Source organism: Arvicola amphibius, chromosome 3 (assembly GCF_903992535.2).
Source record: "Arvicola amphibius chromosome 3, mArvAmp1.2, whole genome shotgun sequence".
Lineage (NCBI taxonomy): Eukaryota > Metazoa > Chordata > Mammalia > Rodentia > Cricetidae > Arvicola > Arvicola amphibius.
In genome coordinates, this window is record NC_052049.1 from 127,649,436 (window position 1) to 127,663,329 (window position 13,894).

The 13,894-nt window shown below is 41.8% G+C and overlaps 1 protein-coding gene across 2 annotated transcripts in view; it reads left to right on the top strand.

Annotated features, from left to right (window-relative positions):
• The window catches only part of Adpgk (ADP dependent glucokinase), a 31,676-nt gene that overhangs the window by 15,382 nt on the left and 2,400 nt on the right, over positions 1 to 13,894 (top strand). For both annotated transcript variants that reach the window (XM_038322789.1, XM_038322790.1), the window contains exons 4-6: positions 10,176 to 10,296; positions 12,999 to 13,195; positions 13,748 to 13,846. In XM_038322789.1, the coding sequence (XP_038178717.1) occupies positions 10,176 to 10,296; positions 12,999 to 13,195; positions 13,748 to 13,846 (417 nt within the window). The remainder of the gene's footprint in view (positions 1 to 10,175; positions 10,297 to 12,998; positions 13,196 to 13,747; positions 13,847 to 13,894) is intronic.

Below are 13,894 nucleotides of genomic sequence, written 5' to 3' on the forward strand. Positions count from 1 at the left end.
AAGATTTATGAAATTTCATCCTGTTGGAAAGGTGATATACCAACAGGCCAATTTGCTCTTTTTCTTGAGATTTTTTAAAGATGATTTGTCCTTTTTCTTCAGATGTCTCATTTGTCCACTAGTCTTCAGATTCCTTAGCTGGATTCCTTCACTCTCCTGAAAAGACAAAAACAAAACCCTTCCCCAGCCCTAATTTTGATGAGATTCTCTTTTGACATGGCCATATCTGATAAAATGAAAAGATTTGTTAGTTTTATAGGTTAGTTTAAACAGCCATGCTGTTTGATGAACTATCATCATCTCTTCTAATTAAGAGGTGTCTCTTGTTCAAATTGAACCTTTATCAATTTTGATGGTATCCATAGTTTTTCTTCTCCTGTGGAAACAAAAGCAAAACCCTTCCCCCAATGTAACTCATGTCCTGGTTTCCAATTCTGAGGTCAATATATCTTTAAAGTATACTGGTTGATTTAATTCTATAGTTTTTTCTAGTATCCAGTGTCTCTCCACAGCTGTTGTTCCTTTCTCATTAACAATTCTAAAACTCAAAGTTAATAAAGCATTATGTAATCTATTTCTGGGGGTCTTTCATCCCTTTCTGTTTATTTAACATATCCTTTGGAGTTCAATTTGATCTTTCTATAACTGCCTGGCCTGTATAGTTGTATGTTATATATGTAATATGCTTTATATTTTAATAAGCAAATAACAGTTTCATTTTCTTAGAGACATGCTGGGGCATTGTCTGTCTTTATTTGGAAAGGAATACCCATGATGGCCATAGCTTCTAGAAAATGGTGTGATTACTAAATCAGTTTTTTTTTGAACTCGAAGGACTTTGATTCATTTTACTTAAATTTTCTGATTTGTAAACTGCCTTACCTGATTTATTTGCATCAGTCTAGAATGTAGGGTCTCCAGATACTGATTTTTCCCATATAATGTGAAGAAGGATCCAGTTGGTTCTCTTTGTGAGTTGAATTCTCCTGCTTTTGGAATATTTGTTGTTAATCTCTCCCAAAAAATTACTTCAAAATCTTTCCTAGGGTTCACTTTCTTCCTATAATTTGTCAATTTCATCATTAGTGAATGGTACTACAATTTCTGCTGTGTCTGTTCTGTTAATTGATGAAGTCTCAATTTTCCATTTAGAATTAACTTAGAGACCTTTTCCACATAAGTTTTTTTTTTAATTTTTTACTCAGTTTGTCTGGCAAAAAGATCCACTCTAAGATAATATCTTCCCTCTGTGTTAAAATTTCTGTGGGTGAATTTTGGAGGGTAATATGACCAGAATGCAGTTAAGATTTGGATCCACATAATCCACATGTGCCTTCTGTAATTTCTTTTTCTCCAAAGCCATTTCTCTCTCAGCATGAGCTGATGATTTCCTGGTACTGTTTACCATCTTATCACCATCTAAGGTTTTGTTTAAATTACTCAGTTCATCAGGCTTTATCCCAATAGTAGGCTTTGGATTGGAAATGTCTCCTAGCAATCTTTGAAAGTTATTAAGAGTCTGTAATCGATCTCTCCTAATTTGCACCTTTTGGGGTCTAATTTTTTTGTAAACCTATTTTATAACCAAAGTAATTAATAAAATATCCTTTTTGTATTTTTTCAGAAGCAATTTGTAATCCCTAGCAAGGCAAAATTTTCTTTACTTCTTCAAACATTCTTTCTAAAGTATCTGTATTTGATTAAACTAATAAGATGTCTTCTATATCATTGTAAACTATAGATTGAGGAAATTTCTTACATATTATTTCCAATGGCTGACATATAATATTGGTATAGGATGGCCTATTTAACAGTCCCTGTGGGAGAACCTTCCATTGATATCTCTTATCAGGCTGAGAATTATTGTAAATAGGCACTGTGAAGGCAAATTTTTCTCTGTCTTTTTCTTTATAGGTATAGTGAAGAAACAATCTTTTAAATCAGTAACTATAAGACTATAGAAAAGGCAAAGGAATTCCCGAATGTAGAGAACCCATTGGCTGAATCACCTTATTAACAATTCTTAAAACTTACATTCTCCATTTTCCAGCTTTCTTTTTAATAACAAATACAGAATTTCAAGGGCTGGTTGATTTTTCAGTATGCTGAGAGCATTTAGTTGCTCCTTTACCAGATGTTTTAAAGCCTGCAGTTTCTCTGTTGTTAAAGGCCACTGCACAACCCATACAGGTTTGTCTGCTGACCATTTTAAAGGCAGGGTTGTTGGCGCCTTTGGAAATTCAGCAGCTGTTGTACCCTGTTCTTGTACAACCTGAGTGGTCGGTGACCTTTCTTTTTATAATAACTTATAATATTTTTTTTCCAGAAATGTAGGTTAATTTATGGTTTGTTCTAAGATTAGGAGAATATTAATCTGAGTATTCCATGTAACAAATCATGTTCCCACAAATTCTTTGCTATGTTAGCTACATATGGCCTTAATTTTCTTTCCCATCCTTCTGGCTCTATACATTCGACCTATCTCACGCTCTGTTTTACCCGAAATAAATCCCTAAAAGCTGAACATTTACCTCCTCCTGAAGAGGCCAATATGGATACCAAGATACTGGTGAAATTATTGTTACATACACACCTGTGTTTACCATACCTTCGATGACAACATCATTTATTCGTATATTTAATTTTGAGCTTTGTTCATTTATGTGTTTGTCAAAATACTCCTATTGTTTCTCCTGAATTTTTTGTTCTCTCTTTTAGAGCTGTTCTATTATCCAGAGCAGTATAGTTTCTTGCAGTAGGCATTATGTCCTTTAATTGCTCTGGGAAGGAGTTTTTCTCTATGATGACAGGAAATGACTGAACTAGATTTGGCATAGGGGCCTGTGAGAGGTCCCTCAAGGAGTTTCCCTATGGCAAAGGGTTACTTTGAATATCTCTAGGCTGATCTACATTCATTAGTCCAATGTCTGCCTTTGCCACACCTGCATAATCTAGAAGGGAAGGCATTCTGTTTGGATTATGCTTAGAAAAAACATTGTTTTTAGGATTTTCCTGTTTATAATCTCTTTTGAGGTGACTTTGTTTGCTTCAATTATAAACACTTGACATTTTGATTTTTCCTCAAACCTCTGGAAATACCCCTCCTAGCCAAGCATCATCATGGTCAATATTGACTCAATATTGATTATATCTCAGATCCATTCCTCCAAAGGTCCTGACCTTGCCTTTAAAGGCCTAATTATCCTTTTGCATTTAGAATTAGCATATTCAAAAGCCAGAGATTCAATTATCACTTGTGTAGCTTCTGGATTTGGTATCATTCTATTACTGCTGAAGTCAATCTTTGTAAGAAATCTGTGATGGTTTCCTTTGGGCCCTGTATAACTTTAGTAAATGAGTCAAATTTTTCTTCTACTTCTCCAGTTCTGTCCCAAACATTCAAATCTGCTACATGGCATAAAGCCAGGGTATGGTCATTATATAAAGATTGCCTTTCTATAGTAGCATAATCCCCTTCTCCAAGAAGTTGATCTTGGGAGATTTCTATACTTCTAGCTTTATCCAATCTTTTGAGATAATTCTATTACAGAGTGACCACAAGTTTAATATTTGCTTTGCAAAAGGTAAATACATACCATATGACGCTATCACTTCCTTGAATCTCCTTAAATCCAACTTTGGCACAGGAGTCCAGTCAGCTCTTCAGAGCCTCTATCATTTGGCAATTCCTGTAAGGTTACTAAATATATTAAGGTTGGTTGTTTGAGAAACTTAAGCTATTCCTCTCTAACCTTATAATGCAATGCTGAAATTGTCATTTAAATTCCTCTGGATCTGAATATCTCTATGTCTGTTTTTATTTAGTTTTTCTAAAGACTGTATCTTGGCAGTCAAACAACTTTTTAAGAGATAAACCAAGAATTATCAAAACAACAAGGATTATCAAAGTGATAATTATCAGTACGTCAATCCTGGTTATGTTGTTATCCCTTCATTTAGTTGTTTCTTTTTTTTTTTTTTTTTTTTTTTTTTTTTTGGTTTTTCGAGACAGGGTTTCTCTGCAGCTTTAGAGCCTGTCCTGGAACTAGCTCTTGTAGACCAGGCTGGCCTCGAACTCAGAGATCCGCCTGCCTCTGCCTCCCGAGTGCTGGGATTAAAGGCGTGCGCCACCACCGCCCGGCTTTCATTTTTAAATCATGAATTACATAATCATACAGGGTCCTAACTATCTCTATTGTAATTGTGTTTCCCATTTTTTAACATGGGAGAAAAAACTCTCTCTTTGAACTAATTTCTCCCTTAAAAAAATTCCCAGTTTTCTTACCAAGTCTGCTACCAATGATGATGAGGATGTGAGGCTTATTGCTGGTGTATAGAATAATAAAAACCTGACTGGATTTCAAGGCAGCTACCTAGTTTGGCAGCAGCTTAATAAGGGGGTTCAGGGAAAGCCCACCAGGAGAGAAGAAAGCAAAACCTAGCCTGTAGGGTAGTGACTCTGGCCATGAGTAGCTCTGGTCCAGCCACCAGCAAATGGCTTTTTTATAAATTTGTACCCCAAAAGTTGGGTGCCAGATAGAGCACAAATAATAAAAGCCCAGAGACAGATACTGGGTTTAAGCTGAAGATCAGAAAAGCAAAGCAGCCAAGCCACTAGGGAGTTCTTCCAAGGCTCAGACAAACAAAGGCATGGTCCCGTCCTCAGTATGACTGCAGACTGCAATGCTGTCCACCAACCTTAGACTGCAGTGAGCTCTTGTCTCCTCTTGCCTTATATAACTCTCTCTGCCCAGCAATACCACCCCTGTCTCCACCTCCCTAGTGCTGGCGTGTGACTTCCTAGTGCGTGGAGCACCTTTGTTTGAGTCTCTTTCTCTTTTTAGACAGATTGAGTCTCGTGTAGTCCAGGGTGGTCTTGAGTCCTGGGATTAAAGGTGTTTGCTACCATTCCCTGATCTCTAGTGGCTTAACTCTGCACTCTGATCTTCAGGCAAGCTTTATTTATTAAAACACAAATAAAATATCACTATACAAAGCGAGTTCCAGGACAGCCATGATTGTTACACAGAGAAACCTTGTCTCGAAAAAACAAAAAAGGAACTAGGTTTTCCAGAGGTGCTAATAAGAGCTAACCCATGTATAGTTCTTACTGCAGCCAGGCACTGTTGGAACTGCTACTCACATACACACACTCCTGTAATCCTCACCAGTGCCTGTAAGAAAGTCCTCTTTTTTAGTTTCCCCTTGGAGATAGGAGAGTGAGGTGCACAGAAGTCAGAACAGCTCATTGCCTAGTATTTAGTAGACCAGCTTCAGAACTGTACTCCGTTTCTTAGAGGTAGACCTGGGGTGTCTAGTAAAGGCCAACTTAGTGCAGCAGTGAAAGTGAAGTCAGGTGGCAGAAGAGAAGCAGTGCCTTTAAAAAGACATGTGTGCATACATATGTACATGTCCAGCCAGGGCTCTTGACCACTGAGCCATCTAGGGCACCCCCTCTTTTTTAAATACTGACTGGTCCTTTCTTAAATATTGATATTCCTATTTATTTATTTATTTATTTATTTATTTATTTATTTTTGAGACATAGTTTCTCTGTAGCTCTGGCTGTTCTGGAATTTGGGTAGACCAGGCTAGCTTTGAACTCAGAGATCTACCTGCATCTACCCACCAAGTACTGGAATTAAAGACATGTGCTACCATGCCTGGCTTTCTTTCTTTTTTATTTTTTTCTTCTTTTTTTTTCCTTTTTTTTTTTTCCGAGACAGGGTTTCTCTGCGGCTTTGGAGCCTGTCCTGGAACTAGCTCTTGTAGACCAGGCTGGTCTCGAACTCACAGAGATCCGCCTGCCTCTGCCTCCCGAGTGCTGGGATTAAAGGCGTGCGCCACCACCGCCCAGCCTTTTTTCTTTTTTTAATATGTTACTGGGCCTTGTGCATTCTAGAGAAGCACTATATTACCAAGCTACACCCCTAGCTTCATTTTTCAATATTAAAACACCTTTACATCCCTGGGGTAAACTGTTTATGATGCATTACTCTTTTGTAAGTTCTTGAGTTCTGTTTACTAAACTTTTGTTTAAAATGTTTATGTCAGTTTCCATGGAGAGATAGTGATTTGTATTTTTCTTATAATGTCTGGTTTTGCTATGAGAATAATAATGGCATTGTGTAGTAGAATAAGTTGAGATTATTTCCTCTGCCTCCAGTTTTGTTTTGTTTTTATTCTATAAGGGGCAAGGTGCTGGGGGGGTGCATGTACACCCCATGCGCAATTCACTTCTGGAAGTCATAAGATAAGTCCTCCAAGTTGGACCTCTCCCTCCATCATATGGATTCTGGGGATCAAATTAGGCTGTCAAGCTTGGGAACAAGTTGTACCCCCTGCATTTTTCGAGTCAGGGTTTTCTGTAGCTTTGGAGCCTGTCCTGGAGCTAGCTCTTATAGACCAGACTGGCCTCAAACTCACAGAGATCCGCCTGCCTCTGCCTCCTGAGTGCTGGGATTAAAGGTGTGTACCACCACCTCCTGGCCAACATCTTTTTTTTAAATGTGTATGGGTGCTTTGCTTGTTTGTATGTCTGTACATCCCATATGTGCAGTGCCTATGGAAGCCAGAAGGGCTTCTCCCATATGAAATTGGAGTTGCAGGTGGTTGACAGCTGTCATGTAGGTGCTAGGTATTGGACCTAGTTCCTCTGAAAGAGCAGCTAGTGCTCTTAACCATCATGCCATTTCTCCAGCCCTATACTGAATATCTTTTTTTTTTTTTTTTTGGTTTTTTTCGAGACAGGGTTTCTCTGCAGCTTTAGAGCCTGTCCTGGAACTAGCTCTTGTAGACCAGGCTGGTCTCGAACTCACAGAGATCCGCCTGCCTCTGTCTCCCGAGTGCTGGGATTAAAGGCGTGCGCCACCACCGCCTGGCTTCTACACTGAATATCTTTATCACAGTTATGTAAATCTTTCCCAGGAAGACAAACAAATGTCTCTTCACCCCAAATAGGGCACCACCAGCAGACCAAAATAAAGCATACACTCAAATCTAGCTTGCAGAACTAGTGAGTTTAATTAGTGTTGCTTTTAAGAGTATGGGTGAGGCATTATTTATAGGAACATGGAGCTGATACACCACTGAGGAAATGCACGGGTGTGTGTGCATACACACACACACACACACACACACCCTCTCCTAGGAAACTACCTGTTGGAGAGGGGGAGAACAGAACCTTGTGAGTTTGTGGCCTAATGAACCTCTCTTCCCCAGTAAAAGCTTTTTAATAAACTTAATGTTTATATAGGTGATCACAACTGCTGAAACTTCAAGAGGACAATGACAGTGTCATTCCCGGAAAACAGAATGTCACAATTTATTACAGCCATGTGTTATTAGAAACGATAAGAAAAGAATGACAGGTTTCTGGAAAGGAGCCGACACAAGATCACCTTCCAGAGACCTTTTTAGGGGATGGGCCAGAAGTAGAGACAGCAGTTTTAGCAGAGCTAGCTGTTATACATAACATGATGGGGAGCAGGGGAGCAGGGCTGGAAGAGCCTTCAGATCTCTCCACAATGGGGATCTCTGACTCACAGCTTCTGGGGAATGGCTGGAGTTCCAGACTGTGACTTACTCCAGCCTAGAAACCAGGCACTAGGTAAGACCACAACCTTTCTTATAGTTACAGGAGCGGGGGTAGGGAAGGTGGGGAGTTGGGGGAGATGGGCTTTCCTCTTCTGCTGAGACATGAGTGTTCCGTGAGCCTCAGGAGCAGCCTGGGAGCTCTCTATTCTCCCAGAGTAAGAGCTTTAAAATGCTGAACTTTTTTTTTCCATTTTAATGCTAAGTTTTGTAGACCTCCAAAGGATTTTAAATACACTAGAGTTTAGTAATTACCTCTTTTTAAAAATAGGGGGATTTTTACTTTTATTTGTTTATCTATGTAGATATATAGAAATTTGTTTATATATATTTTTTATATGGAGATAAGGTCTCACTGTGTACTGCTGGCTGACCTGGAACTCATTATGTAGACCAGGCTGGCCTTGAACTTAAGAGGTTGATCTTCTGTCTCTGGAATGCTGAGATTGAAGGTGTGTAGCACCATGCCCAGTTTCTGTATTTTTTGGTTTTTTTTTTTTTTTTTTGTTTTTTTTTTTTTTTTTTGATTTTTCGAGAAAGGGTTTCCCTGTAGTTTCTAGAGCCTGTCCTGAACCTAGCTCTTGTAGACCAGGCTGGTCTCGAACTCACAGAGATCCGCCTGCCTCTGCCTCCCGAGTGCTGGGATTAAAGGCGTGCGCCACCACCACCCGGCTTAGTTTCTGTATTTTTATATATTCATTTGTTTATGTGTGGATGTGCATGTGCCACAGCATACATATGGATACTTACGGAAGCCAGGGGACAGACTGTGGAAGTCAGTACTCTTCTTCAGCCATGCAGCCCCAGGTATCAGGCTCAGGCCATCGAGCTTGGTGGCAAGTGCTTTTACCTACTGAGCCATCTCAGGATCTGTTGTTATTGCTGTACCTATTTTACATGTATTATAAATCTTCCAGCTGTGTTGTTTGTGTCTTTAATTTTTATCTTAGCATTTCCGTTTCTCTTCATTGCTGTTCTTGAGCCATAGTTTCACCTCCTCTTGTTGTTCTGCCTAAAGGACTCCTTTTATTAATAACATTTCCTTTGATAGGGGTATGCTAGTAAATCATAAATTCTTTCAGATTTTGAACATCAGGAAGCCCTTTTATGGTAAGATGTGTTTGTAGGGCTCACCAGGTTCATTCATGCATCATACGGATCACTGTACTTTGCCTAATGTCCAAGTGCTTTGAAATTGTATTTTTGACCTGTTTTTTTTTTGTTGTTTTAGGAATGTGGCTCTTATTGTCTCAGAATTAAAACTCCAAGTTAGAATTAGGGGAAGGAAATAAAGTGGTAGGATCAAAAATTTTCAGAATTGACAAGAGGCTTGTGTCAAAGTGGAGATCAGGGAGGGGGGTGAACTTTTACCCAGAAGCCCAAGAGTCTGTGTACAAAACAGAATACAAATAAGGAGCTCATTTGCCAATGAAGATGGCTTTGAAGTGTGTGAGCAGGGTGCATCAATCTGAACCAAAGTTAGGAATTCTGGGGTCCATCCCTTCCGCCCCAAAATCCTCCTTCATGTTTTGAATCTGTTAGGCTGACCTTGAGGGGTGTGAGAGAAGCTGCACACTGGACTGTGGTTCAGTTGTGATAGGAAAGGGCTTCTCGAGGTAACAGCTGGGGATCTCAGGTCCAGGGGGAAGAAAGGGGTTTGGAAAGCTTGGAAGGCTGTGTGGCCATGTAACAGTGGAGGCTAGTGAGAGTGTGCAGTCGCGTAGGTAAAGTCACTGGGCATTGCAGTCTGGTGAAAGGAAGGAGCCCTCTTTTCCCATACTATGCAAAAATTCCAAACAAGTATTTATTATCTGGCAGCTTTGTGCAAACACCTCCGTGTGTATCTGCCCACACAGAATACAAGGAGTTTTACAAGACTTTGTAGGAGCTTCACACAGTAATGCATGCTTGCCATTCCAGCTACCCAGGAGGCTAAGGCAAGCAGAGGATGAGTTTGAGGCCAGCCTGTGCTACTTAGCTAGCCAGTATCATCTCGGGAAAAGAAAGAAACACCCATTCCACCCTGAGAATATAGGGTGTGTGTATGTATAAACTGTGTTAAAATAAAAATCTACTTTCTCAGTTTTGGAGGCTCCAAGGTCCAAAATGAAGGTCTCATGGAGGTGTAAAGGGCCCTTTTGCTGCTTGCAGACGGCCAACTGTGTTCCAGCGTAGCCTTGAGTGGGGGTGTACAGATCGTTTTCTCTGCGTTCCGTCTGACTAAGACCTTATTTAATCTTCATTCTCATAAAGGCTCTAGCTCCAACAGCATTACCTTGGGGTTAGGCTTTCAGTGTCCGGACTTGAGGAAGACACATTTATTCTGTAACTGAGTGTGGGCCACAGAAGTTGTATAGATACCGAATAACAAGGACTTTGTCATTCCCATTTCTAGGCACATTATGGTCATACTCCTAAAATCCTAAGCCTTGGCAATGAAGAGTCCTGTGCTACAAACCTCCAAAGCAGGAGCTTTTGGAATTCAGTTGGAATCTGATAGCTTGCTAAATGAATAGAATTGACTCAAACACACCTTCCTAGTTACTGTTTGGATTCTGTTTGATGTTGCTTCTTCTCTCTAGGTTCTTCTTTGTGGTCCAATTGGTCCAAAGCTGCATGAACTTCTTGATGACAATGTGTTTGTTCCACCAGAGTCACTGCAGGAAGTGGATGAGTTCCACCTTATTCTAGAGTACCTAGCAGGTGAGGAAGCCGGGTGTGGGTGGTGGAGCAATGAGTGCTGATGGGAGGGTGGGAAGAGGATGTGTGGTGCAGGGTGTGACTGTGCCAGAAGTCCTTGTCATAGTAGGCTCCTGAACCAAAGATTTCCCAGCCCATTGTCTTAAGGTGCTGCCATTAGCCATTGTCTCTGTGGAGTAAACAGTATTGAAGACAGTGCTCCTCCCATCTGCAGACTGCACTAGTATGAACCTAGGGAAAGAGGCTGCAGGAGAGATCTGTCTTGATTAAAAGTAAGAATGTGTTCAGCACATGCTTATAATAAAGTTTTTCTTTATTACCAAGAGCTAAGAAGGACAGCAAATATTTGCTCATTTCTCTCAGATTCTGCCATGAACTTTTCAGGCCCAGCCCTTCCAGGCTGCTTGAGATTGGTACCAGGCCTCTGGCAAGCTTTCATGGGGCACGTCATTCTTTTCCTGGAGGTGAAATGCAGTGTTATTTATGTTTCTTCCTGTTACATAATATTCCAGTGTTATGAGTCCAAAGTAAACCCATCCTAGTGGATTTTATGTTACAAGAATGAAGGTCTGATTCCTCAACAAATCTTTAATACCTGGACACAATTAATTTTGTGTGTTTCCTATTATATCTTTTCCTGTGCTGAAGAACTTTTATTTTCTGACTGGGCATCCACACAGACTGATGGGTGTCTCTAGAGCAGTACTTAATGGTCTTCAGTGATTCACTTCTAAGTCAAACAGGGACCCTTATCTAAAATAAGAAACTGTCATGTGTGGTACAAATATATGCTTCTTGAAAAGTACCTCTTTCTCAAAGTACACAGAGGGATTGGGTGTTTCCAGTCCTCTGACATACACTAGAAACAGCCGGGGACTTATGGAGGGCAGGTCTAAACTTAGAAGCAGAATGTTTTAGTAGGAAATCAGCATTTAATAATACCCAGGCTTTGAGTTGCTGAGTTCAGTTTCCCCAAATGGGACATAAATATGTCTTTTTACCACTAAATGTGGTGGCAAAGATGAACCTGGGAGTGGGTTTTAAGCCTTGTGAACTGCTTTAGGACCACTGCCTAGAAGGTTCTGGATCACTAAGGTGTGTGCCAGGGCCCTGCTTCTTCCACTTCTATAGGCACCCATAGAAAATACCTGGGCATTTTGCAGTTAATTTCTCACGGTGACTTGGGAATGGAGATGGTACTGTGTCAGAGCTCTGACTCTTGGTAGGGAGCCCACTCGGCTCTCAAAAAGTATCTCTGTCCTTGGCTTGATAAGCCTCCTATTTTTGTTCTTTCAGATGCCTAGGTTTTTTGTTTTTTGTTTTCTTGGACAAAGCAGTGGCCTTCTGTTACCCTCATGAGAAGCTGCCATGGTTCCAGGTAGAGTCTGATGGCAGCAGCCCTCGGTAACCTTAACAGAAGCAGTTCCTGGCTTTTCTGTAGCCTGGATTGGTAAATTCCAAGAACATTTTTCAACTTTCTTTTTCTTTTTTTTTTCTTTTTTTTCTTCTCTCTGTCCTTCCAGAGCACCTCAGAAAAGCTCATTTTCAGGCTTAGTCTGGGAATTAAGTGAGTCACTGCAGAGGTTCACTGAGTTGATAAATTGAGAGAAGAGATTGCTTGCAGAAACTAATAGAGTTTGGTGAGGAGAGGAGCATTAGCTGCACCCGTGTCAGGCCACTCCCGCAGTCCTATGTCTGTGGAAACAGCAGCACTCTCCGTTCTCTCCTGTCCCGCCTGGGAAAGACCTGTTTACTTTTGCCTGGTCATTCCCTGAAGAACTCAGAGGCTCTTTTCCCCAGGCCAAGAGGGACAGTACTTCCTAGCAGTGTCCAATGGAGAATAGCTTGTTTTAACCATTGTGTAGTCTTGATTGCAGAAGTACTAGATTTTTTTTTTGTCCTTGTCATTTAGGTCATCTGTCTGCTTTCTGAATCCCTTGTTCTTTGCTAACTCATTCTCATGGCTGTGTGGCAGTTGCGTTGTGAGGCAGTGGGGATGTGATAAGGGAAACATAGCTGCCCTCAGCGCCGGGGCTGTAGGTGATAGCCACGTGAACAGGTCAGTGCAGAACTGTGCCAAGTTCTACAGTAGGGCACACTAGTGGCCCTGCCAAGGAAGTAGGAGAAGGATGCATTTAAGGAAGAAGTAGTATTTTAACTTGCCACTGAATAGTCACTACTCCAAAGCCACTCTGCACAGAAATGGCTGGAACACCTAGATAGTCTTAGACCACAAGCCCAGAAACCTCCAGTGGGCAGCAGCAAAAGGTGCAGTCAGATAGGCTCAGGCTTTCAGCATATTTAGCTTCCAGCTCTGAAAAGTGCTCAGGGTATGGCCCTTGAGAGGTCAGCATGGCCCATCTGTTGGGTGTGCAGGCTTACTATGTATACTGATATGTTCTGTGTGCTCTGTAGTCATGACCTGTGCTGGAGTTCAGCAGAGATTTTTTGGAACTAAAGGGGAGCTGGTGACCTTAAAAGGCACAGGGCTCATCCTGTTTCTGTTTCTTTATTAGATTTGGGTTTAGGTTTTGATTTGTGTTTTTATCTACTGCAGTCCGGTCCTGGATGCAGCACCCTGCAGACCTTACACTGCTCTAGGGTCTGCTCAGAGCCGAGGCTCCTGTGAGGCCCCTGCTCTGCCCTGCAGCTGGGAAACTGAAAGCCTCTTCCTTTTCTCCCATGTGTTGACTGGGATTTTCTAGGGGAGGAGTGGGGCCCGTTTAAAGCTCCCCATGCCAACCGGTTCATCTTCTCTCACGACCTCTCCAACGGGGCCATGAATATGCTGGAGGTGTTTGTGTCTAGCCTGGAGGAGTTCCAGCCTGACCTGGTGGTCCTCTCTGGATTGCACATGATGGAGGGACAAAGCAAGGAGCTCCAGAGGAAGAGGCTCTTGGAGGTAATGGCTCTGTTACAGACCCATAGGTCTCAGCTGGTGTTTTCTGTCAGGCTCCTGCCACTGAACCTCTAGCTGATGCTGGCTTGTCTTAGGCTCTGCTCTGTCAAAGTAGTAGCAGGAGAAAGGCAATTGAAGACATCTTGACTGCGCCTCTACATGCTGTGCTTAACTGAGTGTGGCTGCAAGCTGCAGGGTTTGTAGCTATGTCCTGTGTTTTCTGTACCATCTCACTTCACACCGGCTATGCTGTGCTTCATGCAGGTTTGTACACATTGGGGCCAGAGGCTCGGATTAGGTTCCAGGAATAGGAGACATGAACATACGGGTGCAGTTCTGTGTCCTCTGATTCTAAAGCCCTGGTTGCTCCCTACAGAGTAGAGTTTTTCTATTGGGGAAAACCAGCCATTGTTCACAGAGGAGGTGGGGACCCACGCTACTCCCAGTTCATGAGGACACAAAGGGTGTTTCGAGTACATCCAGGCTACTCAGGGCCAATCTTGCCCTCCCTCCTGCCTGACTTCTATCCTAATGGCACTGCTGTCCTCTCTGCAGGTCGTGACCTCCATTTCTGACATCCCCACTGGTATTCCAGTTCATCTAGAGCTGGCCAGTATGACCAACAGGGAGCTCATGAGCAGCATTGTGCATCAGGTAACCACATGGGCCATTCACTGGCTGCCTCTGGCCCTGGGGCCTCAA